Source organism: Amblyomma maculatum, chromosome 4 (genome assembly GCF_055883805.1).
Source record: "Amblyomma maculatum isolate TAMU_Amacu chromosome 4, ASM5588380v1, whole genome shotgun sequence".
NCBI classification, from domain to species: Eukaryota; Metazoa; Arthropoda; class Arachnida; order Ixodida; family Ixodidae; genus Amblyomma; species Amblyomma maculatum.
In genome coordinates this window covers 70,567,272-70,594,349 of record NC_139347.1, presented here as the reverse complement: position 1 = coordinate 70,594,349, position 27,078 = coordinate 70,567,272, and the positions used below count along the sequence as shown (strand labels likewise).

At 46.8% G+C, this 27,078-nt stretch overlaps 2 protein-coding genes across 6 annotated transcripts in view; both read right to left on the bottom strand.

Annotated features, from left to right (window-relative positions):
• Positions 1–2,645: 2,645 nt before the first annotated feature.
• Positions 2,646–6,427, bottom strand: LOC146191354 (uncharacterized). Of its 2 annotated transcripts, XR_014706642.1 has the most exons (4): positions 5,927–6,427; positions 4,739–5,135; positions 4,179–4,369; positions 2,646–3,824 (listed from the first exon to the last, which is right to left on the bottom strand). XR_014706642.1 is itself a non-coding variant. In XM_084601909.1 (3 exons), the coding sequence occupies exons 1-3, from the start codon at positions 6,269–6,271 to the stop codon at positions 4,308–4,310; spliced, it is 804 nt and encodes a 267-aa protein (XP_084458035.1). In that variant the 5' UTR covers positions 6,272–6,427; the 3' UTR covers positions 2,646–4,307. The 2 variants fall into 2 exon arrangements, 1 of the variants encoding a protein (XP_084458035.1); XM_084601909.1 differs by having other exon boundaries at positions 2,646–4,369.
• Positions 6,428–12,066: 5,639 nt separating this feature from the next.
• crp (transcription factor cropped) overlaps positions 12,067–27,078 on the bottom strand; it is a 54,638-nt gene continuing 39,626 nt past the window's right edge. For 2 of the 4 annotated variants that reach the window (XM_084601908.1, XM_084601906.1), the window contains exons 3-5: positions 16,927–17,098; positions 15,164–15,378; positions 12,067–14,012 (exon numbers count right to left, since the gene is read on the bottom strand). In XM_084601908.1, the coding sequence (XP_084458034.1) occupies positions 13,416–14,012; positions 15,164–15,378; positions 16,927–17,098 (984 nt within the window). In that variant the 3' untranslated portion in view covers positions 12,067–13,415. Of the gene's footprint in view, positions 14,013–15,163; positions 15,382–16,926; positions 17,099–27,078 lie in introns of all 4 variants that reach the window. The other 2 variants (XM_084601907.1, XM_084601905.1) reach the window with 1 other exon arrangement.

Sequence of the window (27,078 nt, the reverse complement as noted above, 5' to 3'; positions counted from 1 at the left end):
CTTCTGCACAACCCGTGAGACGAAGTCCCTGCCCAATTATAAAGGAGAGCCTAACTCCATCCTGGATGCTGACATAACAATGGCGGAAATAAGAGCAGCCCTCTTTAAGGTACGTACAACATCCGCCCCAGGAGAGGACGGCATTAACAATAAGACAATCAGAAATCTAGACGACGCTTCTATCACAGCCCTCGCGGACTTTGCGAACGAGTGTTGGAGGGAGGGAAAACTCCCAGCGTCTTGGAAACATGCCATCGTTAAATTCATCCCAAAACCTGGCAAAAAGCTCGCGCTCGAAAACCTCAGACCTATTTCGCTTACTTCTTGCATAGGAAAACTGATAGAGCACGTCATACTAGACAGACTCCAGTCCCACATGCAAAAAGAGAATTTATATCCAAACACTATGGTCGGCTTTAGACCACATTTATCAACACAGGATACGATGCTAAGACTAGCAAACGAAGTCCTATCTCATGAGCAAGAAAGGAGTACCAGGGCAATCCTAGCCCTAGATTTAACCAAAGCCTTTGATAACGTTAAACACAAAGCAATCCTAGAATCTCTTTCACTGCTCAATGTAGGCGCAAGAACGTTTAACTACATCAAAGACTTTCTCTCCGATAGGACGGCTAAAATTCAAATTGGCACTATCAAATCCGACACCTTCACTTTAGGAGATAGAGGAACTCCGCAAGGATCGGTCCTCTCCCCATTTTTATTCAATATAACCCTAATCAAAATGGCACACGAACCCGCAAGAATCCCAGACCTGGAACACTCTTTGTACGCGGACGATATCACCCTTTGGACCACCAAGGGGAGTATTGGCACGATACAAGATACGCTACAACAAGCGGTAGACGTAGTCGTAGAGGAGGCGCAAGCCGCGGGACTCGCGTGTTCCCCCCAGAAATCTGAGTTACTCATTCTACACCCAAAGCGTCAAAGAAAGAATAAAGCGCCTGCGATAAAAGTCTACGCGGAAGGTGCAGCCATCCAAGAAGTGGAAACACTAAGAATCTTGGGAATGCTCATACAGACAAACCAAAAAAACGACACACTAATTAAGAAACTGAAAAACACCGTCAACCAAATTTCCCTCCTCCTCAGACGAATCGCGAATAGGCGTGGAGGAGTTAAAGAAGCTGAGACCAGGAAACTAGTAGAAGCCTTCGTTCTTAGCAGAGTTATCTACTCTACACCATACGTCACCCTCACAGTTAGAGAAAGAGACGACCTGGATTCATTAATTAGGCAGTCCTATAAAATTGCGCTAAACCTCCCTCGTCATACCCCAAATGAAACACTACTAACGTTAGGAATTCATAACACCTTAGCGGAAATGGTGGAAGCACACCTCACCGCACAGTACGAACGACTGTCAAGCACTGAAACGGGACGTTTCATCCTAAAAAAAGCAGGAATACAATATGAAGGGACCCGGGCCCACGCTTTGCCGATTCCAAGACACGTGCGCGAGCAATTAATAGTCCGTCCTCTGCCTAAAATCATGCATCCAGAATATGATACGGACAGAAGAAGGGCTAGAGCACAAAAATTACAGGAAAGATTTTCAGTACAGAAAGACACGGCGCACGTGGACGTGGCAGAACATGCGGACAGAGATGCCTTTTCCCTGGCAGTTGTCGATCATCGAGGTTCTCCCCTCGCATCGGCGACAATCAATAAAACAAAATTTCCGGAGGAGGCCGAAGAGGCTGCCATAGCTTTAGCCATTACCTCCACCACTGCCAAATACATCCTTAGACTCTAAAACCGCAATTCGAAATTTTGCAAAAGGAAGGGCCCACTCCGCAGCCATCAAAATTTCCCATACCCGCCTTATCACATTGATCTGGGTCCCTGCCCATTCGGACCATCCTGGGAACGAGGCAGCGCACCAATTTGCCCGAGGATTCGTAGTTAACCGGGAGGTGCGCTGCCCTGAGCTCAGGTCGGCTAGGGAGCGGATGACAACCTACAAAGAAATTACTACCCACTTCAAGAAAGAAAGACAAATCTTCCCAGAACCACATCGATCTCTAAGTAAAACACAACAAGTCACCTGGCGGCAGCTTCAAACAGACACTTTCTTTAATCCGTACATGTACTCCATATGGTTCCCAGAGCAGTTCAGCCCTGTCTGTTCTCTCTGTGGACATCAAAAGGCGGACACACCACACATCCTATACTCATGTAATCAAGATAAGCCATCACAGAGTCTGCAGCTCTCTACCCAATCTCAGTGGGGGGCCGCGCTGCTCAGCTCCGACCCGGAGGTTCAACTCCGAGTCACTGAGCGAGCCGAAGAGGTCGCCGAACGACATCGTCGGTCGGCCACCTGGCGTCCGGCCTAGAAGAGGAGCCCACCGCGGGGACGGGAACGCCAACCCACCCCGCGCCTCCGACCTCTTCTTTAATAAAGTTTACCTCCTCCTCCAACAAGCACAGGGAGATCCAACTCTGACCGCCTTTTGTTTTTAAAGCCATTTATGGACATGTTGCATATATGCAACAATGTGCAGTAAAGAAGAAAGGCCATCAGGCAGGGAGGCACTCCAATTCGATCATTACACATTTACAAGAAGTTTTCAGAGACCTGCACTATTAATGGTGGCGAATACAAGTTAACGGAGAACACCTTGATAAACTGAAATTTATTGATTAAAAAGCGTGATCAACGACCTGGACAGGCAAAACAGAACGGTTGGTCTGAAATTATGCAGAACATTAAAGTAATCTTCAGCAAGATTTGATAGGAACAGTTTACCACAGGTACAGTAATGGCAGTAGTATGGTAGCAAGTCTACTTAGGGCAGGTAATGACGAAAATCTGGACTACATAAATGAAGTAACTAGAACAGTACAGTGGGATGGAGCACATTCGACAAGTGCTCTCAGATCATGAATGGAAGTTTACCGGTACCCTGAAAAGGAAATGATGCTTGGAAAGTATATGGTAGCTATATCTACCTGTACTCACCTATGGGACAGAAACGTAGAGGATATTGAAAAATGGCAAGGAACAGCCTATTTAATATGCTTATGCCAGTGCGAACCGTCTTTGAAAGCGCTACAAACATTTAAGAAACAGTCCAGCATAGTGCCGTGTGTATAGCCACAGTTAGCAGTTGACAAGGTGGTGAGGGGAAATCCTCCACCCCACCCTCTCCCCCCTACACTTGTGAGAAGCCATAAGTTGGCTGCTACAGAAGAACCCCAGCAGAAAAACTGATTAAATAAAAGACGTTCTAAAGTGATAACTAATAATGACTAAGTATGACTCAGCACAGAGCAAAGTTGCAAAGCAATTCACTCAGTAGAGTTGTGCAACGGAATAAATTGTGAAGTGTATAACAAAATACGAGGTAAGAATAACTAGCAACTACAAACAAGGAGATGACTTATAATACATTATCACAGCAGACTCATTAAGCACCCAAATAATTTTTTTAAATGTTACTTTCATTACAGATGGCAACAAAAAGTTGTTCTGGTAACGAAAGAATGTTCTGTCACAGATCGTGGCGACACCTATTCTGGAGAGCATTTGAAGGGCCTTCGTTTGGCTAAGGCCTGTAAAAAGAATGTTCGCAGCTAAAAGAATGTTGCCGGCTGCATGGGCTCCAATGGTTGGTTGGCTGTGCCAATGAAAATGATGACCATCACTACAGGTTGATGTAATTACAGCAGCAGAGCCCAGGACTTCGACTTTGGTTTCTGTCTTTTGAAAGCAAACACGGCACTGCTAAAATAGCTCCAATAGTTTGTCTTCAAAGATGAATTTTCTTGAGTCCTCAGTAGAAGTAGTGAGAAGACTCCTGAAAGAATCATGTACAATGCAGCATAACTTTGTAATAATAGAGTATTTACATATATAATTATTTTTTCCATAGCTAGGCATAAAAGCTCCTAAGGCAAGATGAGTTTCAGGAGCACATCAGTAGATCATGGTCTAATGTAGGTGCTAATCAACGCAACGAAGACAAATTCCTGTCCCTTGCACTAAGTTTTTGCCTTATAGTGAAAGAGCCAGAGATAGTCAAAGCACAGAGGAGAAAATGATAATAAAAAGGGTGCAGCCTGTAATGTAAAGTGTGGCCACAAGGGCTGTGTCACAAAATTAGAAGGCCTACTGTGTTAGCCGGAATAAGTAATTAGTCACGTGTTCTCACGTTGCGCTTGAGTCAGTAATGGACAGTTCATAGGTCTGGTCAACATCTTCAAATGTGGAGTCAAAATCGCAGGCAGGAACTCTTGTTTTTCTTTGGTGTTGAATGCCACACAAAGTGTTCTTCTGCGTCTTAAATTTCAGTTTGCAAAGAGCAGTTCTTCTTATCAACAAAGGTTCCAAGTGTTTGGGTGCCTGAAATACAAATTTGAAGCCTTATGGACAGCTCTTAGGGCTCAAGGTTATGAAGTAATTTCCTTTTCATACTGATCCATTTTCCTCAAAACACAATGGGTCTTGAAGCTCAATGAAACCAACCCAACATTGGCAATTCTTCCTGAGCTTGCAAAACTTCTAGAGGCCTTCTAAATTATGCTTTCAGTTCAAGAGATTGACCAAACAATGCTCAGTTACAAGTACATGCAATTTCAGGAAACACCTATACAAGTCGTTCCACTAAAAGAGAACAGTACTGGGAAAACAAAATCATCAGGAAGCTTTCTGTTACAAAATGAAATTCAGAATGAAATAAGGAGTCTTTCCAAAACATTCAGTGACACTTACTTGAGCTCACTCCTTTCGGTGTTGCCTGGGTGCCAACACTGCGGCAGGATGGGCTCAAGGTAACTTGAACAAATTTACTGCAGTGTTCTGCTGTCCTATTAGCGTCACATGATTCAGATGCTGCCGTTTCAGGATTTAGTGTGGCAGGATTCAAGTTGCAATAGTTAGTGCCAGCCTCTTCAAGAGGTGTTCTTGAGCTCTCTGTGTCGGAGAATTCCAGTATATCACATTTGGCTGGCACTGACGAGCTGCTCTCTGGTATGCCAGCCTCTTCAAAAAGTGTTTTTGAGCTCTCTGCATGTGAAAATTCCAGAATATCAAATTCGGTTGGCACTGACGAGCTGCTGGCTGGTTGCTCTTGAGCCACAGTGCTGTCTCTGAGTAGAGCGTCAATTATCTGCAACAAAAGGAACAGTGAACATTGAGTATGTGAGCACAAAGTGTATGCTGTCACTAACCACTATTTTCAGGAACTATATGTATATAAAAACATCCACACCAACCCCTGTCATTATACTAAAGCAGACATAAAAACATATTGGCATCAGAACACACAGAATGCCCTTGAGGTGATATAATTTAGGTACATTAAACAAATATGAGGCGCACTTGCAGGGAGCTGTTGCTAAAAGTGGACACAATGCTAATCTTACTCTAGGCATTAAAGGAAGAAAAAAAAAAAAAAGGAGATACCGTCGCGTGTTCCCAATGGGCGCTGGCATGCGCAGAAATCGAACTTTTCGTTCAGTGACCATCACAGTAAAATGTGGCATTGCGGACGTCAGCCAAAAACACAAAAAGGAAAAAAAATCTTTTGTATCCCAGTTAGCATTAGAATTCCTCACCTTGATGCTTACCACGCACACACACAAAAAAAAAAAAAATAGACGAACTCGCTATGTATCGATCTTTAAATTAGTTTTATAAGCCGATATTAAAAATAAGTTAGCTTTTTCTAACGTAAGCAGCCTGCTCTCAAGTCTCCGTCACACCCATTCCTCACTTTACATAGTTTGCTTTACGCTGATATCTGAGACGGGTCAGAAGAATGCGCGTGTGTCAAATCCTTCTCTACGGGCGGCGAAAACGTCGCTGTGCGCTTAACATTTCTGTTTTGAAGTACGTCGAAATATTCCTACAGCCAAGCATAACCAGTAGATCATAGGCACAAAAATGCAGCGCACTTGCCTCTTTTCTTTGGCGTTTCTCGAAGGCGCCACGCCGCTTCGCTTGGAGCATCGGCCGATGGGCGAACACTGTAGGAGTTGCGTCTGCGCGCAGTCGCCGCTTTTTCGGAATGCCGAACTGGCTCATAAGGTGCACATCGGCATCATAACAGTCCGCCGTGAAATGCTCCGAACACAAGAGCGATTCGTTCGACGCGGTCCAACCTTTCCGGCCCACGTTGCGCTCCCATGCTTTCCTTTTTGTAGGCTCCTTCGGAAACGTGAAGAAGGACACAGCGCTGGCTGCACTTTTTATGCTCTGGCATCCGACAGCAACACACGGGCGGTGTGGTGCAATCCTGCCCATCGTAGCACTCAGGGAATCCTTTTTCTTGGCTCTCTACGCGGGCTCAATACCTCTGACGAAAAAAAAAAAAAAGAAAGCAAAGCACTTCCCACACATTTCCCACGAGAGCTACCGCCCTACCGCGTCCGCGCGTTCCCCGGAAAAATGCGTGTGCTGCCGAAGGGACGTCACGATATCGTGGCGAGGGCCGCGCTCACCAGTGTTGCTCGAACACTAAACCGTTTGCTCTACGATTAAAAAAAAAAAATGAATTACAAATTATTCACTGCATAAAACGCGCTCAAATTTTGTGTAGCTGTTGAGGAGGGCGCAAGTAGCAACATGCCATTAATAGTATGGGCTTAAAAAATGGGTGTCATAACCTTTTTAAGGACAATGCAGCATGATAGGTTCAACATTAGGCAGGGTAATATAGATTTTGGTATTTCAGTATTACAAAGGAACAAAATTCAAGGAGGGTTGGTTGGTTGGTTGGTTCATAGGAAGGGAAAGGCGCAGTATCTGTCACACTTGCTCTGTGGACACCTGAACCGCGCCGTAAGGGAAGGGATGAAGGTGGGAGTGAAAGTGGATAGAGAGAAAGGGGGGCCGTAGTGGAGGGCTACGGAGTAATTTCGACCACCTGGGAATCTTTAACGTGCGCTGACATCGCACAGCACACGGACGCCACTTCGTTTCGCCTTAAATCATACAGTTGGCCCTTGCTTAGCTCAGACTTTCCTCTTACGGTCTACTCGTTGTTTCCTTTTCTTTGATCCTTCAGTGGAAACTGAATTCCAGGAAAGTTATGACATTATCAATCAAGGCATCTTCAAAGTGAATGACGGTAACTGCCACATGTATTTGAGCATTTCAGCAAGCTCTCGAGCACCAGCTACAGTGCCTTCCTTTCAGATGTGCCTATTGACTTACTGCTGATATTGTGTTGCGTTCAACCTATCTTGTATAGACATTCCAGGAGATTCTTTTCCAGCAAGCTTCAGAGATCACTGCCGAATCTGCATTAGGGAAATGCGTAAGCCTGAGCGTTGCTGTGTTGTCCGCGAGATGTCAGCAGGATTTCGCAAGTGACAGATACTGTGCCTTTCCTTTCCTGTAAACCAATTATAAAATGGGATAGACTGATGTGTTCAACGGAACGCTGGTTGTTTCTATAAGGGGCACTGCGCGATGTACCGTGTGACACCTCACGTTCACTGAGGCGTGACTGGAAGCTGAGAACCGAAACCGGAAGTTGGCTGGCGGCCATCTTGGCTCCCAATTACACACTTAATTACCTAATTGGCTCTAATTAACTACCTAATTAACCCACATCAACCTTTTGTCGCTATCAGATTGTACCATTCTTTTTCAGACATACCAACCAGTTCCTCTTTTACAGCTCCGACTAGGTCACGCCCATGCGAAAACCGCCTACATAACCATACAACGCTTACGTAATAATAATGCAGATGGCTCAGTTCTACTCGCATCCACGCTCCATAACTCGCGTGTTGAAAATTCAGGTGTACTGAGATTCACATTTCCCACCAAAAGTGTTCTAATTCACAACACAGACCTCTGAACATAAAAGCAAATCAATGCCGTGGCATTGACTGTGTCCAATGACTTTAGGACCAGTGTTACTGATGATGAAAAAAAGGAGAACCCTACTCGGAGGGGCCTGTGGAAGACAGTGAGAAGACAGAAAAACCAAGCCTCACCTCTTGAGGAAACGATGGGCTCTCGTGGGATTTATTCACAATGGTTTGCTTGTAAAACTTCTGTGCAGTTAAGGAAATTTGAGAAAAGACATACAGAAAAAAACAACAGGAATAAAGGTGATAACACAGCCTGTATTGAAGATTTTATGAAGGTAAAGCAGGCCAGCAGGGAACCTGGTCAGGTAACATACCTAATTGTCGCTTCAGGTTCTTAGTCTTCGATTGTTCTGTCCAAAGGGCACTTACAGGCACGATGCTTCTTAGAGATAAACCAATTCCAGTGTAATATTGCAAAATTTAGTTTAGAAGGCCCTATTATGGGTATTTAAGGACTTCAAGGGCCCGATTAAGATTAAAGGGCAACTCCAGTGGTTCTTTCATCAGAGTTACAGATTTCATTACATTACCAGAATAAGCGAATGTCAAAAAACCTCCGCAGTTGTTACTCTTGACGAGGCCGGAAGCGAGCAGAGTGGGTCTAGGAACAAATGTGAATGAATGACATTCTAGTCAAAATAAATTAGGAAAAACAGGCATCGTTAGGAGATGTATAATTAATGTTACTGTGTCCTAAATGTTTGTAGGTTGTATCAATATCAATTATTAACAGTTTATAGGAATCAAATTCACCATAATGTTAATTTACTTACCTGCATATCCAACTTTAGAGAAAACTCCGCACCTCACCTAACGCGCCACCAGGAGTATTGGTATATACCGCGATCACGAACCAACTATGGCCTTCAAGCTCTAAGATATACACTACTCTCTGCTTTGAATGAGTTTGGTTTCACCAATGAAGCAACATCATCCATATCCCCAAAGACAGTTTGAAAGGTTTCTGTAGTATTTTGCGTCATTTTTCGGGCTTAACTGCTGTTTAACTTAGTTTTGTTTTTATTTTGTATTTTCAGCCTTGGGAATATGTAAAAAAAAAAGAATTGTAGACGCATTTTATTTTTGCATGCTTGATACTGTTAAGCAGCCCTGCCGTTTCTCGAATCCATGTTGTCATTTTTATTAATATGATTGCTAATATTCAATGCAACTATTGAGCACCGCATTGTCGAACGCACCAGGGTGATGGTGAGCATCATCAAGCCGCTGTCACGCGGCTTTTTCTTTCTCCCTTCACCTCAAACATGTTCATGGTATGATGTTTGGAATAAAATTGCATTGCAGTTCCAAGGGGGATAACCAATGGTCGATACAGGTAACGACTGGATTTCAAGGGAAGGCAAGTGTAAGATGGTCTGCCAGAATCCAATAGCAGAAACTTTGCTGGTATGGGGAGGGGGGTTGCAGAGTTAAAATCTGCAGACTAGTGGTCCCTTTTGATGTTTGTCCATACACTTAAATGAAGGCTCCACATGGCAGTCTCTGGGAAGCCAGTGCGCCAAACTGCAAGGAATTTATGTGAACAAAAACACATAAAATAAGTATTTTATTGAACTCTGCGTGTATTCAAAAAGCACCTGATTAGCTGCTGGCACATTCATTTTTTTAGTGCTTTTTCAATTTGACTAAAACTTCCTGAAAATCAATGTTCTATTTTTTTTTTGTGACACCAAAAATTATTAGAAATTTTACATCAGTAATATAAGGACATAAAAAGAATGATCTGCTATTAGCTTGTGGCTTGCTAGAAAAGGCAGCTGCTTCCTGTAGGCATGTGTTGCAATGTAAAAAAAAAAAATAATAATAAACAAGACTGCATGACCACACAAAGCAATAAGGCGCATATTTCTCGCTCAATGCTTTGTCAGTGACAGATGCGAGGACAGGTTATCGGTACTTGACAAACATTTATTACAGAAAAAGCTAGGAACGACACTTGAAGACATGATTGAAGACATAACATTTGGTTGAGGCCCGGACTTTTGCAGACCCAAGGAGATGAACACAATGCTTTTTGTATAAAACTTTTTGACACTTTCCTTGCCCACAGAAGCAAAACAGAAAGCGTACAGAACGTAACAAAGTTGTTTTGTGAGTTTCTACAGCTAAAAGGCTTAACAAAAACAAGCTTGGTATACAATGATACACAATTTATACGAGACATTGGCCAGTTTCTAAAAACCAATTATCAACACTCTGAGCCAATGTACCTCAAAAGTTGGTAAAACACGATCGAACAGATTTAAGCCAGCATTTTATCAAAATGATCAACATCATCTAAAATGTCGGGCCTTCAAGACCAAGAGAGAAACTCACAGCAAAAACTTTCACAAGCACATGTGAAAGTAACTTGTGCACCCATACAAAGGGAGTACACAGGAAATGGGGCCAGCAAACAAAAACAAGTAAAAATGAAGGTAGTGAACATATGTACAAATGGTTGTTGTTTCATTGCCTCGCAACTCCAAGAGAATGATCGTACAAAACACATGATCAAAACAGACACTTCAAAACAAAGATTCCAACTATGAATTTACAAATGATGGCAAAAAGAGAAGATGGAACAAAGCTCAGACAACAGAAACCCAAGCAACAACTTGAGGGGAGAGAAGAGAGGATAAACTAACAGGACAGACACTTGGCATGGCGGCTACAGCTCTTTCTATAACCAGCTAACGGGAACAAAAATGTAGTATCTACAAACTTGCCGAAAGAAAGAAATGCATACAAATCTTTTAGCCTTTGCCCTCCACCCTAGCGTATAAAAGACTCTCTTTACTCACCACCTCAACTTAGATGCTGCAACGTTGCCTTTGTAGCACAATAATGAACAACGCACAGAAGACCTTGGCGCATGAACCCAACATGAAATGACGCTCGATTCAACGGCGACCATGTTTGGCATGGCAGCTGTGGACATGAGATATAAATTAGGATGGGTGTACACACCTGTGACATGAGTGAATGTTGTGAACGTTACCCATCTGGTTATAGCTCTTTCTCTCTCATCTACATATGCACATGTGTAAGAAGGAAATGGACACTGAAAAAGAAATTCGAAACTGACACGGAAAGACAAGAATGAGAGTGGGAAAGACGCTTCTATGCAAGCTAGTAATGCCGCGAGTGGAAAGAACCATTTCGGAACACAAACTGCACAAGGAAAAAAAAAAAAAAAAAAAAACGGTGCTGGACCAAAGCAACCACACAGAGATGATATGGCAGAAAATGCAATGGAAAGTCCCTCAAAAAAAAAAAAAAAAAAAATCTTGTATAAAACATATTTAAGAACATTTTGCTGTTCACCATAATCAGTTCTAAATTATCTGGAAGCAGTCACTACTGCCCTACATTTGCATTGAGGTAAAAATCTCCGCTCTGAAGCAAACGAAAACCGAAAAGCAGGCAGAAAACACATACAAAAAATGCATTACCCGTAAAATTCACAGGCTCTCTCTCACAGTGGCCGTTCCCACCAAAACGGAGGTGTCCTGATGAAGTGTTTGCGTGTCACCCACATGGCATGTCTGTCCATGAGTGACTATTGTGTGTGTGTATGTGTGTGTGTGTGTGTGTGTATGTTTGTGTAAGTGGTGTGGGCGGTGACAATACGAGTGCAAATGCATCAAAAAATGAGCTTAACACCAAGATGACCATGCCAACTCAGAGAGATGACGACCCACCATGCTGAGATTCATACGAGGCGACAGAGGCAAGAGAAAAGGGGAGGGGGAAAAACGAACAGGCTGCAGAGAATGAAGAAAAAAGATGTATATGACATGTCTTAAATATAACAGCAGATGACACACGCACACACCACTACACATATATAACTTCTCACAAACTTCTTTCGGTCATGAGGTCTCAAGAGGAGAAAGGACACCACACCAATTTCTTTCTTCTTTTTTGGAAGAGGTAAATTATGAGCTATGCACAGTGCCAACCATGAATATGCCACGAGAGGAGCAGTACGGAGAAAACAACACAACCGCAAAGAATGCTTTCGCTCTGTACTGCTGCTGCTGTCATCAACATAACACTTCACGTATACATGAGAGTGCTGATGCATACAACAGAAACCTAATATAATCAGGCAGACACCTGCTTCTCTATGGGACAATGAGTCAGTTTGCATGGTCTGGTGTGTACACGTAAGTGTGCCATATAGTAATAATATATTTATATATGTATATATATATATATATATATAGTATCTGTGTACACTGCAAAAAACTGCTTCATATGAAAAATTTAACTGCCTCACCCTGCTCTCTCTCTCGAACCAGAAGGAACCACCCGCAGACCATTGCACTAGACTTGCACAATTTCTTACACTGTACAGCCCCCAAGAATCCATTTCCCCTGTCCCATATATTACAGACTAAACGGAAGCATGATCCACCATTCCGCTGCGCTTCTGCTATCGCTGTCCTTGGTTGCCACCTCCTCGCCTCTTCACTTTGCTTTTTCTAAGCTCTTCCCCTCCACTCCTTTCATTGGTACAGCCTGTGCTGAACAAAGTAACAAGCATACCCCATGCACGACCACACTTGACACTAGGCTGCATTCTCGGGCTAAAGTTGAAAACTCTTGCCCTGTCCCAACCTGTGAGGATTCCTTCCTGGTGCGCGCAGGCTATGCGTGAATCCAAATTCTTTCCAAGTAAATGTGATTATGCCCCTCTACAGAACTCTGATAGTATGATAGAGCCTATCCAGTCATATTATCGCAAACTGGAGGATCCAAAAAACCTTCAGGGTTGATGACCAAACAAGAGGAATGAGGAAAAAGAGGTTCAAATGCGAACCTATGTACAATTATTTGCACTTGTTGAAATCGTCTCCAGATAAGAAAAGCCACCCACTGACAGAGCAGCCATGTATGCTCCCCACAAAGAATAAAAGCGTACTGAAGCATTTTTCGGGTACCCCGTAGCCAACCAAAAATAAATTTGTTCTGTGAAGAAAGTAAGCTAACTTCAAACTTCTGGCATAATTAATTATGCAACCCTTAACCTTTTTTTCTGCCAGTGACCCCTTAAAAGAGAAAAACTTCCCACATGCTACACAATTGAAAAGAATTAGGGGAATGAGAAAACAAAGAAGATTGGGGGTGGGGCAGAAAAACCATACGCAAAAGGTCAGGCTGCTTGAGTTGAGAGAAGCAAACAACAACTCACGTGAAAATGTGCACCGCTAAATTAAACCAAAGCTGGAGGCAAGGAAGAGCCTCGAATGACCCAATTCTTGTCCCCGTAAACTGGAATGCACCTTCTCCAGAGTGTCTTGGCATGCCCTTTACCCTGCCCACGTGGTGTTTAATGCTTGAACAATGCTGCGGTGGCCATGTAGGCTTATACTAGTGTGTCCTTGTCAGTTTTAAGTGTTGTCTCTGTGTGATGTTGTGTGGGTCCTCCGTCAGGCGGCACGCTGTGTTCTTTTGTGGGTACTCTGCCCTCCAGATTTGTGTCGGCCAACAAGCAGTAGCGCAGAAGAGCAAGAGAGGGTGAACCGGGCTCCCCTCCCCGGACCCAGAAACGGCCGTTAAGAGTGGTTGGCCACAATCACGCCTGGCCGACGTGTTGCCGTGCCACACTGGATCACCTGCTGACGTAATGCGGGCTCGTGCACCACGAGAACGTTTAAGCTGCTGCGTAGCATGCTGCCGCCGTTGTCGCCCAGTCGCTCTGCTGCTGCTGCGGCAGTGGTGGCGCCACTGTGGGGCTCATCGTCGCGGAACAAATGGTCCCCTTCGAGGTGCCGGATGGCCTCCACGATGGTTTCCAAGTTCTGGCGAGATGTGCTCGCGTGGTACGGCGATGTGCATGGAGATGACTGGAGTGGTGGTGGCACGGCTTCTTCCCGAGTGGCTGGTGGCACCGGCAACGCCGCCGCCGCAGTTGCCACCACAGCTGTTGTCGGCTGCATTGAGTGGGTACTAAGGTCTTGCGGCAGGTCCGCTGTGGGGCTTGGCAGGGGGTCGGCCGGTTGCGGGTGTGCCCTCGGAGGGCTGGCGTTCCCCGCTGGCAGAACGGCAGCGGTGGCAGGCGCAGCTGTTGCAGGACTGAACTGTGACACTGGCAGCGCTGGCTGCTCTGATGGCTGGGCAGCTACCAAGGCTGGCTTCGTATCAGTGCCCTCCTGGAGTTCGGAAGAAAAAGAAAAAAGAATGGCCAACGATAAGAATTTTTAAGGGCGGTTTTGTCATGTATACCTCAATACGACAGCAAAGACCAGTCACTGGCTACTACCACGACTTAACGTAAAATGCAAATGTTTTTCTCTCATATATTTACACTCTGGATGGGGAATATCAGTTGCTATCATGGACAGTTCAATTTTGAGCTGAACCGAATTAAAATTTTATAGACTGAGTCAGTTTGTTTTACAGGGTGTTACAAGGGGTTCAAACTGGTTCCAGTTACCACCACTTAGGAAGTTACGATAATTTTTCACCTAGGATGCTCCTTTCATCAAAAGTAAACAATAAGCTTTCGATATAATGTGCTGGTACCCAAGGAGGTGTATTTAGGCCTACTAGATGCAGCCCACAGCCCTAGGAAAGATGTAGAGTAAAATATCTCAGAGACCCCTTCCTGAAGACGCAACACCACCTGAAAACCACTTTTAAACATTACAAATCGCCACCAGGTAAGTAGGCTGTGGCCTGCAGCAAACTAATATTTTCTCCAGCCTGCACTTATTTTCTTTTTACAATTCTTTTGCTAGTGTAAGCTGATGTCAGCCTTGCCAAGGCACAAAGTGATCGTTGTGCCACACTTGTCTGCCAGGATCTCACATTGATTGAAAAAATCTTTATTATAGCCCCTACAGTGACTTTGCACATTGTACAAGTGTTATCCACTAGATAGCACTGCAATGTGTGGTGACGCACTGAGTAAAATTCCCCCATTCTCACAGTGTGGATCAATCACCTAAGAGGCCATACATTGTGGGTTTCTACAAATGCCACTCTACTAATCTTGAAGCATGGTAGACTCACAAACCGACTCAAAACTAGCCATTCTGATGGAGGCAAAAGCTATCGTATATCAAATATCCTTACTGCAGCTTGTGGCATATTTCTTATATGGCTATCTTGTGCCACCAATATGAAAAGCATAGGAACAAGTCCATATGAGGACGGCTAGACCCCTGATGCGAAAAACCATTTTTAGGCATGGGAAAAAGGTTGAGTTTCTCTTCAAGGTCATTTCTTTTCACAGAATATCTACTGAAAAGCATGTGCACCAGCAACGGAAGACATACTGCAATTCAAAAATGCAAATTACCTCTGTTTTGACCTTGTGGTGAGGTGCTGAAGGAGGCGCCTCTCTGATTCGGTCAGAATAGGCCTGTGCTTCGATTCCACGAGCCTGGTCCTCCAGGATCATGCGCAGCCTTCTTTCACGTTCGAGCTGTACTCGAAGGTCCACCAGTTCACGGACGATGTCCTCCTTGGTCTCCGTTTCTTGTGGACTCATGCCAGCAATACCCTCGTCATCCACTGCTGCAAGAAGCACATCGAGCCAGCATTGAAGTATGCATCATATCGAAGCAGAACAAAATAAACAAAAATTACTTGCACAATCTATTTTTCAGGGCTTCTCTTAGATATTTCAGATCGTAACTGGCCAAAATATTAACAAGTCGTTTCTTTTCGACTGGGTGAACCTGCTCTGTGCGCAACAGTGATGCCCATCTAAGGTGGAAAAATTTTATTTGGCAAAAAATATGATTCCAGTATACCGAAAATTTGGGAATGTATCAAAAGAACTTAATGCGGTTGTATTAACCCAGAGCCTTTCACAGTGGCGTGAGTAGCAGGAAAAAAGAGTGTTTGATCTTAACTATAGCATGCGCTGTTGAAAACTGGCAGGAGTAAAGTTGCGTGTGCTGTCTTCACCCATGCGGCACATCAACGACACAAACACCAAATATTTGGTCAACAGAAAGCATCTCAAGATAGGAATGCATCTGAGCTGTGACCAGCTGAGACATTCCACAAAGTGAATCTCACTTTGTGCTCCACTGAGACAAGTTTTGATGCTTTAAATGAGGTAGATTGCTGTACTGATTAATTTTGTGCATACGTCTCTCGTACATGCTCTGAGGTACACCAGAAGTCCGAGGTCAAAAGTATGTTCGTCATTGACCTGTCTCAATATTCTTCATTATGCTCAAGAAAAGAGCTTACATTTAGAAATTGGTAGAAGCGAGACCATATGTAGCCCCCGTGCAGGGCTACATTGGTAAAGATTACAAAGAGCAAAAAATATGAGTTTATATTGACACAAAACCACCATGGCTAGTACCTCAGCACACCACCAAATGCTTCTATATAATGCTGACTGCAATGAATTTGTTCAGCTGTGGTACTACTAATATGTTGCTTAGCATAATCACTGCGGCACAGGTCACTGGTGGGTCATGCGATTTAGTATTCATGCTATGCTGCTGCAAATACTTGGTCACCTGATGATACCATAGGACAGATTTTTCTGTGAGGTCTAGGAAGGAAGACCTTACAATAAAATCTTTCCAAATTCTTCAACGTGTGATGCAGTATTTCTGTCAGAACCGGTTGAAAGAATGACATGATCCACCTGTGACCTACACTATAAAGAATGAGTTAAAGCAGAAATTACTCCCAAACATTGCACATAAAATTCCAGTACGAATGCTGCCGAATACAACAAAGATCAATGCACCCTGCCAAGCACAAGAGGAGACAGAGTAGGCTCAGCACTACCTCAGCCGTGATATCAACTACACAAACTTCGTAATCATCGGTCACAGCAGGTGATATTCTGCCTGCAATGAAAGTGCTTTATTCCAGCACTGTGTACTGCTCAGGCTCGGATCACAAGGCTGCAACAAGTAAAACCCGGGAAAAAGAGAAGCTAGACTGAAGCACCACTGAGCTCACAGGAGTGAGAATTAAAGCACCACTAATCTCACAGTAGTGACAAAAATCAGGCCAGCTTTTGAGCTGGGCAAAAAAGACCTCTATGTTCTGCAACAGATACTTAAGGAAAGTTATAGTAATGCTTACTGTTGTCGCCTTTCTTGCGTTTGGGAAGAGGGGAGTCTGAGGACGAGCCGTCACTGTCTTGGCTCATCTGGCAATTGAGGAGGCGCTTCAGCTGGCTGTTTTGTGACAGCAAACGTGTCTTCTCTTGCTCCAGCTGGTAGATGTACTCAGCGGTGTGTTGCAATATGGCAGCCTGCACAGACAGAAAACAAAACAAACATCAGCGCTCGTGCACTATTGACAATGGGTCCAAAACGCAAATCTGCTTGGATGGCCGTTTGAGAAACCATGGGAAGTTCAAAGCAGCAATGAGCACTAATTATAAAACTGGTGATATTTCTCTGTTAATGGAGGTACGGCCCTGCCGTGGTGTCTCACTGGCTAGATGACACAAATCCCTTCGCTACAGCGTCCCCTATAGCTTAACCAAACTAATGGTGGTGCACGGGAATTTTCATGGCGAAGAATTCATTGCAAGCAAAAAAGTTCAAAAATAAAAGGAGAGAGATTTCAAAATAACAAATCTGAAAAACAAGGAATGTTGTGATCTCTCATATAGTCCTATAGAAGGGTGAACAGCAAATTGAGTCAGAAGAGATAGGAGAGCCATCACAAAATCTGCTCCAGGAGTGAGCACCTAGTCAGAAAAGCATTTCCCTTCATATGCAGAGCAACCACGGTTTGTGGGGGAAAAAAATTTCTGTACCACTTTCCAGCAAATTTCAGCTATGAAACTGGGATATTTTGGAAAACTAGGTATGCAAGTAGATAAAAACATGCTTAATAATTGTTTTTTTTTCTAGGGCATTTGTCACGATTTTAAACCTGCATCCTGCCTATATAAATCCAATCCAAACATAATTGGCATTCAACCTGTACGGTTACTTTCGTTTCCATCTGGGCAGGGCGGGAAATGAAAACGCCACCGTCAAGCTCTGAGTGTATTTTCAACTTTATTCACATTTTATTGTTATATAGATTTTGGCACACCTCGCTGGTGCGCATGTGTAGTAGGCACGCGACTGGACCCAGACGGTGCACGTCGGCTCTAGACTCTATTACGTCTGCGGTGCGCTACAGTCGGCCGCAAGTCATAGAGGAAGCCGTCCTGCTCCCAACGTCTTCCCCTCCGAGAAGTAGACAGGGAAGGGAGCCTTCAGATGTGCGTGAAAGGCGCAACGTAACAACTCCGCCCTCGCGCGGCATCAAATGCGACGGCGGAACGGAAGTGGGGCGTGGGAGTCGGCAACGAGCCGACCGGATGCCTCGATTCGAAGCGGATGCCGTCGAGAGCGAGACTCGACACCGGGCACAGCACCGGCTCGCAAAACAGCAGGTGACAACGTCGCGGCTACACACACAAACCTCGCGCGAAAATGCATGCGCATTATCGCCAACCCGTCTGCCGATGCACTTCAGTCAACTTCCTGCGCCGAAGTCAAGGGTCTCCAACGGTACGTGGAACGAAGCTGCTCAATGGACTCGAATACGCCCTTTTCACGTTGCGCTACGCGGTTCGTTCGCTTGTGTTCCGGTGGCGCATCAAGCGTCGAACGGCGGCTCAGAAGATGGCTTACCGTGCTAACAGATAGAAAAATGTCAAAGAGCTTATTTAACACATTTCCTTCTTTACACAGACGTATAGCAGCGACAGCAGAGCTGACGGCACCGCCGATAAAAGACGCGGCGGCCGACGACATCGAGAAGTTGAGGCAAATGCAAAAGGCATGAATATATATATATATATATATATATATATATATATATATATATATATATATATATATATATATATATATATATATATATATATATATATATATATATATATATATGTTCTTCAAATTCACCGCACGGACGGTGCGGCCGGGCTTGATCGCGGGTACAACGACCCACACCACCACCTTCCTTCTGAACCCGACAGATTCGAATCCCCTACAACGAGAGAGAGAGAAGGTCACTGAAGGCTCCCCAATAATGAGGCACTACTTCTGTTCAAAAATAAACGACGACGTAGGTTATCGGAATCCATACCAACGCCGGTGTTCGATACTACGAAAGAGCTCACTGGACCACCAGATATCTTCCTTATCTTTCCAAAGTAATAAATAGCAAACGCAGCACTCCACATGTACTTTACGAGTGCTTTCTCTGCAGACCCACTGTCAGCAACAGTGTACAGCAAACGTACACCACCTTATATGGCATCGCACATACTTTTCACGGGGAAGACCCAAAATGCAGCATTATTCCAAATGACATGTCCGCCATAGCGCGCCAGATACGATCTAGCGCCGCACCAGAACATGCCGCGCTTCGAACGATGCGCAGCTGTGAAGGATATATGTGGAGAACCGAGACGATTCCTCTTTAGCTACACCCCCATGCCTCATCATTCCCCAATTCCCCAAACAGCAGCCGAAAGCTATCACTTTCACTGTAATAAAGGTGTTATTAGATACTTTTAGTTTACTGTGATCCGCGATAAACTGCGCAAGCCCGGATCCCCTTGAAGCCGATAGATGGCGCCACATACTGGATGTCGGTAAAGCTCCCCAAGAAATCTATAGAGTATTCCAGTATTCGTAGAGTCTTGGCGAGTATTCGAGCCGAATTTAAAAGCTTTGCGTGGGGCTTATAATTTATAAAAAAAAATTTAAAAAGTGCTCCTGACAACCGCTCGTGCCTGAGAGCAGCACCTCCTCGCGCGCTCCCTTACCGGTAACGTATATATAGTTTTCCTTTTTTTCTGCGGAGAGGAATGACGGGATGCCTACTGCTCGCGAAAGTTTTGCTAGTTTTAGTTAGCAAATAGCTTCCGCGGGCCGCCTCCCCTCTGCGTCTCCTCGCTCCCGCACTACAAGCGCTTCGCTACTCGTTCACTCTCCAATCCACTAACGCGCGCCTTTATCAACCAATAAACACTTGTCAACAATTAATCGTAAGCTACGCCAATCATCTGAAAGACCACCTGACAGCCTCCCGCTTTTAATTAAAACCAAGCCCGACGCGCCTGCGTGGTTTAGGAGTGACGTGTCTGCTAGGGATCCAAGGGGGCCCCGGAGGGTGCGGCTCCGAAGGAGCTACGCGTACACCCGAGTTGGCAGTATGAGTAATTAGTTCCTTCCGAGTCTTCGGGCTAACATCACTGGCTGCTTTCTAGCCTCTACCGAAAGCACAAATGCGACGAATCAAGTACGCCGATCATCGCTGCTTGTATTCAGTCCCTTGCATGCCCCTTTCGAGCTCGTGCATCAACAAAATCATTGTGCGCACTCATCTCTAGACACGTTACTGAAATACTACGCGGTCAGCATTTAATTTTTCTAATTCCACATGTACATTGGGAGAGGCGTTTCTCCCGCAAGGAAGAGTACAGTAACGAAGAGGCAGTTAACCAGCAGATTACTTGCTGCCAAACTAAGGGCTAGTGAACTCTCTCTCTCACAAGCTCGGGCGTCGCGGTCCACCACTTATTTTTTTTTTTTTCCCGGAGAATGACCACAATGGCGAGCAGCGCGGCAGTCCCGTTTCTTTGGATCTCCGCTCATCCATCGAGTTTCTCTTGGCGCGCGAACACGCGGGGTTCTCAGTCCCGTCGCCGCCGCAATATCGCGTACCAGCTTGCTCCTTGTGTCGCTCCATATCGCCACACACAAACGGTGCCCCCTCCCCGCCCTCAGCGAGCGTGTGCCATTTTGGGTGCAACGCCGGTCGATCAGAGCCGTACTTTTCCCCCCGTTACTTGCGAGCGGCGCGACATCGACCACCGGCGGAAAGAATAAACGGCACCGGGGCACGCGGCATCTCGGACCGCGCGCGCGGACGGGCCGAACGCCGCACTTCCGTCTCAGCAGCAGTGCCGTGATCCGCGCGGCAGAGCGAAGCGCAGATCGAAATTGCGCATCACGTGACTTTACGTCACGGATTCAGGCTGGCCAACTATAAGAGCGAGCTTTTTCGCTTGCATCCCCCATGTGAGAACATTCAGCACGCGGACGGTCCCCCGACTTGCGTCACGTCACAGATTCGTCCGCGACCTCATATTCGCCGTGTGTGTGAATCCGCCTTATCGTGGACGAACCGCAAATCGCGTTACTTAAGGCGGCGGGTTCAGTCAGACCAACTCGCGTATGCAGACGATGCGGGCAGAATGATCATTCGTTTAAAAATCGCGGGCGGATGGAAAAAAAAAAAAAAATCTGCACGAGCGCTAAGAGCGTCAAGAAGCCGAATATGCAAAGGATACAGGCGACTCCTGCACCGCCCCCAATGGCGTGTTCGAATGGTCGCTTTGTTGCTCTAGCTCGAAATGCGAGGCGCTCCAAGAGCGGTCATCCTACTCTAGAACACACTTTTGACACGCGAGCAGGGAACCATTTGTGTTATTTACTTTAACTGCCTACCTTAACGAATCACCAGACTTGAAGTGCATATATGAGGTCAAAAGCATGCTTTACTTGAGCATAGTGCGGCAACTGCGAGGCATAGAGAGAGAGAGAGAGAGAGGATGGGGGCTTCCTTGTTAAATACGAAATCAAATCAAAAAGCTTTATTCACAGAACACGGTACGTACCATTACCTAGGAGGCTCGCAAAAAGACACACACACAAAAAAAATGCCCGACAAGCGTCAGAGCGCCCAAACTCCTCTTCCCATTTGGCACAGTATCCCTCACCGTACAATAAAGCAATAAAAGCGAAAACAGAACCTTAAGGGCAGAAGCTAGTGCAAAAATTGAAAGAAAGGACATATGGAAAAATAAAAATAGTTACACATCAGCACATAGATACAGAAAAAAAAGAAAAAGAACTACAGCAGTTAAGTTCATACCAGAATCCAATTACATGTCTTGGATCGACAATAAATGCGCCGAGACATTCCTTCTAATTACAAAGCACTTCCCTTGATGCTCATCACATTACTGATGCGCGCCACAGCACTCACGGAATCGAGCTATCTATCCCCTTCGGCTGCAGCGGATACGAATCAGATAAGCGACTGTTACTTTTTTAAAAAGGCTGGCACCAGAATAACACGAGAGGCTAACATCCAAACTAACTCTTTTTTTCCTTCGGGATTCCCACGACATTATAGCCACGAATACACACCGCGAATGCACGAAGAGAAAGAGAGAAAAAAAAAAAGTTACAGGACAAGCTGTCGAGAGCGGCTGAATGGGCCACGCAAACGTTGATTCAACTGCCCCCTAGGTTGTTTCTGCCAGTGCCCATTTCTCACCGAAGCCGCGTGGAGGCGAACCGCCGTACTACGGCCCCCCTTCCCCTCCCGCACGCGGAGCCCCCACCCCTCCAGACAATCCCTGTTTGCGCAAGCGGATGCTGCGGGCTACCAGTGGCGGTTGTAGCACACGGGCCCAGAAGCTGCAACGCCAGTTCCTACTTCCTGGAAGACGTTTCGCCGAGGCCGACTAAGCACCCCGAGCAGGCGCTGCAACAACCGGGAGAAGGATGGCGGACGGGTTATGAAGTGCTGGCAGCAGGCGCAGCGCGCGATTAATCGGAACCCCACCAATAGCGATGAGGCTTCAGGAATGCGGCTCGGCCGAGGTGTGGCCGCTGCACCCCCTCGTCAAGAAAGAGGAGGAAGAGAAGGATGAGCCTTCTCTCAATCCCCCCCCCCCTTTCTTTTCTGACACCCCCCTTCCCATATCAACGCCGTTAGCCGACAGCGGCGGCCGACCCGAGAAACAGCTGATTGCCGTCCTAGACGGGCGAACGGGAAGGAGAAACCTGTCGTCGCCGCTACACTTTCAACGGCTGCCACAACGCTTCACCTCCGCGCCGAGAGCAATCAGATGAGTTCTGCCGGGCCGCCGACAGCGACGCAGACCCCGATATGCAGACCTCGTGCAACTGCGGTCCCCACAGTGCCGATAGCGCCTCCGTAGGCTGGACGAAAACGGTGGCAGAGGCTAAGTAAACAGAGCGAGAATTCTGCGAGCAATACGTGACATACTGTTTATTTTATAGTAGTAGTAATAGTATAAAAACTTTATTCGGCTAATAATTACAGGCCGAGTATTTTCTTACTACCTACAGAAGAGCGAGCCTACCGCCAGGGAACGCGTCATACACGCCGTGAAGGGTCGCAGGAATGGCGGGAAAAATGTTGATCCAAGAAGGAGTGTCAGGACTGGTTGGTTCGTGTTGAAAACGAACGAGACGAAATACAGCGCTTAACAAACGGTACAGCGGGAAAGGACAAAACGCAGCACATACGTTTGATCCTTCTCTCCTGTAACATCTGTGAGCGCCGTTTGTCGTCGTTCCCTTCCAAGATGTGGATTCGTATTTTGCTCAGCTATTGGTAGGCGCGAAACGCGGATTCGGCCGTGAACAACACGACTCTTCGCGGGGCAAACCTAGAAGTCCTGAAAAAGTTTCCACACTGTACCGTATTTACTGAAGATACGAAAAACGCATTTTACTGATATATCGTAATGCGCGCACACGGGAGAGCATCGCAGAGAAGACACCGACTCCGAGGCAAAATGCACGTTTCAAACACAAACACCGGCCGAACCAAATACGAGACCTCGTCTTCCTGGCATTCCCGCGGTGGATGAAGAGCTCTTTCAAGGAACTCGCATATATGATGGCGCCAGCTTTCCCTTGGGTAATATGGATAAACTCCATGGCTCATGAAGGGCCAACGGCCGCGGTCAAATCGACCGCACTGGAGCGTCGACTCGCGAACGATTCAGTAGGCGCTCGACAGATGGCGCAGAGGGCGCGCGGACGGGGAAACTTTAGGAGGGAACGGATGTCGGCGCGCACGGTAGCGGCGGCCGCCCAGCAGCAAAGCGAGAGAGAGAGAGAGGGAGGGCGGGAAATGCGGTAACTGCGTTCCAGAATCGCTTTATCGCCCCGCCGCCGGTCGTAGTAGTGTCGAAATATTGGCCGCGGTTCCGCCGCATTCCGCAGCGTTCGCTGCCCGTTCTGGCACGTCGCGCCACGGGGAAGTTGTCGCGCAAAGGAAGGTATGCGCTTCCGTGCCGAAAACCGCCCCAAAAGTCAAGGCCGCCCCTGAGCCTTCCCTCGCCCTTCGCGCCCCTCTTTCTTGAAGTGCGCACTTTTGCTTGGTTTTCGGAAATTTTCGCGCGAAACCCGGCATCGGGGACTCGGTGCGCTGTAGAGGTCACGCTAGGTCATGCGAGGATGGCTTGGAATCTCGTGTCCGATGCATGTCCCACCTGCATTCGCGAACTTTTCCCCAGAAAGCGGATTAAACCGGGCGAATGGCACGAAACGCAAGCACGCCGAGTGGACCATGCAAAGAATTTTAGGAATTAATCCGTCCAAGGGGTCCAAGATGGTGAAACATAGGGTCAGGACACGCGCCGAAACCGAGGTACGCTGCACAAACAAGTCACGCTTGGGCCAGGTTTCAAACCATACGAGTTTGTAGCAGTTCCGTCTTGAGAGATTTAAAAAGGTGCAAAAACTGCGATCCGCAGACATGGATAAAAAAAAAAAAAAAAAAAAAACACGGTAGGACTAGTGGATCACAGCTGTCTTTTCCAAATATCTCTTCACCCTGCAACAATTCGCGGCAAGTTAAGCAGCATTTTACAAACGCCTAGCGTTACCGTTACAGAAAGAACAGTTTAAACGCCACCAGAGACGCTACCCTCCGCAAACTAGAGCTGTTTGAGAAGCGAGCGCGTCTTATGCATCGTGCACTGCTGGAAGAAAAATTTCCAATGGGAACAGTTACGTCTCCCTATTCGTTAAAACGCAGGCTTGACTGTTCGCGCAATGCCAAGTCGGAGTTTAAAGCGTAAATCGCGACAAGCGCTGTAAAAGAAGTGCTCGAATAAAACATCTAGATGCCCGCGTTCCTTAGAGGAGCAAAACAGCACGGCCACCGCAGACTGCACGGAAGCCCGATCACCGGTCTCGTCATGAACAGCAGGGGCAGCCAGCGAAGAAGCCGGCCGCGGATCCCCTCCATTGAGCAGGGAAGACGACGAGGGGGCCCGCGGAGGAGGAGGACGCGGCGGCGGAGGGGCCGAATTCCGCGAGGAGGGGGGACGCGCTGCTCCCGCGAGACGGCGGCGTGGGAACGGTGGGGGCCTACCCCGCACTCGGTTTCTTGCCTCGCGGTGGGGCAGCATTTTTTCGGCGGCCCCAGTATCCCGAGCAGCGGAGAGGGGGGACTCGCTCCGAAGCCAGGGACCGGTTCCGGGGAAAGGAGGAGGCGCTAGCCGCCGCCATTCCCGGCGTAGTAGTATACACACTGTTTGCCGCGCCAAACCAAGACACGCGGGCTGCGATCCGAAAAGAGCGCGCAGCATTCCAGTCGAAGACGACTCCCCGCCGGCCAAAGAATCTCCGAACGCGCGCGCCCAGCCCCGCGCTTCTCTTCTCTCTCCGTGGACACATGCATGCCACCGTGCGCGTGTGAGGAGGGGCAGCGGAACCAGAAGAAAAACCAATGGTCACGCGCGCCACAAGACGGAGCTTCCAACCGGTTCGAGATATGCAAAGAGTCCCGCGGCCAACAACTGGTCGCCGGCGTGCCAAGGGATCCCAGAGTCCAGCCTCAATACAACATACCCCCCCCCCCCCCCCTTCCTGCACCACACACACACACACAACAGTCGGCAAACTTTCAGGACGACGGCGTGATATCGGCGCGCGGGTCCGGAGCAGTGCGGAGGAGAAAAGCGGCGGCAGCGCCCTGTCACGCCCAACCCGTTAGGGGTAAGAAAAAAAAAAGCAAATAAATATCAAAGGCGGTAGTGGTTACGCGCGCAATGCCCGTCGTGAGTTCCGAATCCGGTCTGAGCCGTTTGCTCAAACGGAGCTGACCGCTTAACGGGACGAGGGTTCGTTCTTTATCATTAGCAGCATTAGTCGCGACCACCAGCAAACTGTAGGGACGATAATGCAGCTGCTGTTTAAAAATTAAAATAATAATAATAATAAAGGACACAATCGGCACATGGACCAATGAGATGTCAAAATTGGCCTGCGTCACCCACGACCGAAAAGATTTTAAATTACAGAAATTTCAAGAGATTCAGATAATGCGGGGCATCCTGTAGTATTATTTAATGCAAAACCAGCAATGCGGGGGGTCCAGAGCGTAGCAAAATCGTCCAACGCTTGAATGTCCGAGAGGTATATTAATAGCACAGCAATGGAAAGGAAACACCGTCGAAGCAGAGCAGATTTGAACACAGAAATATCTTGTTGGAAGCGAGTACTGAGTCTGGCCCGATCAATCAATAAACGTTTCCACCACCATCACCACCATCTCGCGTGTTTTAACTGGATAGAGTGGCAGTCTTCGCCATATAAACACAAAGCAAAACCACCGGTCAACCAAGACTTAACGCATGATTTCGCACGTCTAGTCGGTTTAAGTATACGTTAAAAGGCTACGTTTTATTCCCCTGCACGCTCCTGTGAAACGGTAACAACCCCAATTTTATATATAGAGTCCAATATTCCTCAGCACGTTCCAACATTTCGTCAAAGTTCACGAGGTACGCGCTGGGTAATCAAATGGAAAGGCACCCCTTGTTTACAGTGTTTCCTCACGCCTGAAGGAGCGCGTCAGAGAGGTGTGCTTACAGTGCACCCGCTGCTTATCACCGCCAGCTAGCCTGGGCGCTACGAGGCGACTCGGAAAACGTTTACGCCGCACCCAGCATCAGCCCGTGATCACAGGCGAACCAGGCCGCTGGATCTCAACGGGCCCGCCGCCGTGGGATCGCCGCATTCTGTAGTAGAGATGGTCGGGGTAGTTAGAAGGAGCTGGGTGGCGAGAGATGACGAGAGGGCAGGAAAAACAGGGCGGGCGCGCACTCGGGCCCGCTGCCGGCGGCACGTATGCGACTGTCCGCCAGAAAAAACAGCTGGGACCGGTACAGAAAAAGAGGTACGGAGTTTCTGTTGGTAATAATAGTGTAGCCCCCACCCCTCTCTCCGTCGCGAAGAATTTTACGCGCAGCAAAAATTATTTTTTCTACGAAAACGGTGAAAAAAAAAAAAAAAAAAAAAAAAAAAAAAAAAAAAAAAAAAAAAAAAAACAGGGTCCTCCCCAACCATCTTCTCCAGGTGTAGCCCTTCCTTCGACACGTGCGATGACAATGATGCGCTGGACGATGCCGCGACGCAACGCACCGGAACGTGATGGAAA

Coding starts and splice junctions, on each gene's coding strand:
- LOC146191354 (XM_084601909.1), bottom strand. CDS start 6,271: ATGGGCAGGATTGCACCACACCGCCCGTGTGTTGCTGTCGGATGCCAG. Junction 5,136..5,926: donor AGAAACGCCAAAGAAAAGAG/GCAAGTGCGCTG, acceptor CTTTTGTTGCAG/ATAATTGACGCTCTACTCAG. Junction 4,370..4,738: donor ACCGAAAGGAGTGAGCTCAA/GTAAGTGTCACT, acceptor TTTGTATTTCAG/GCACCCAAACACTTGGAACC.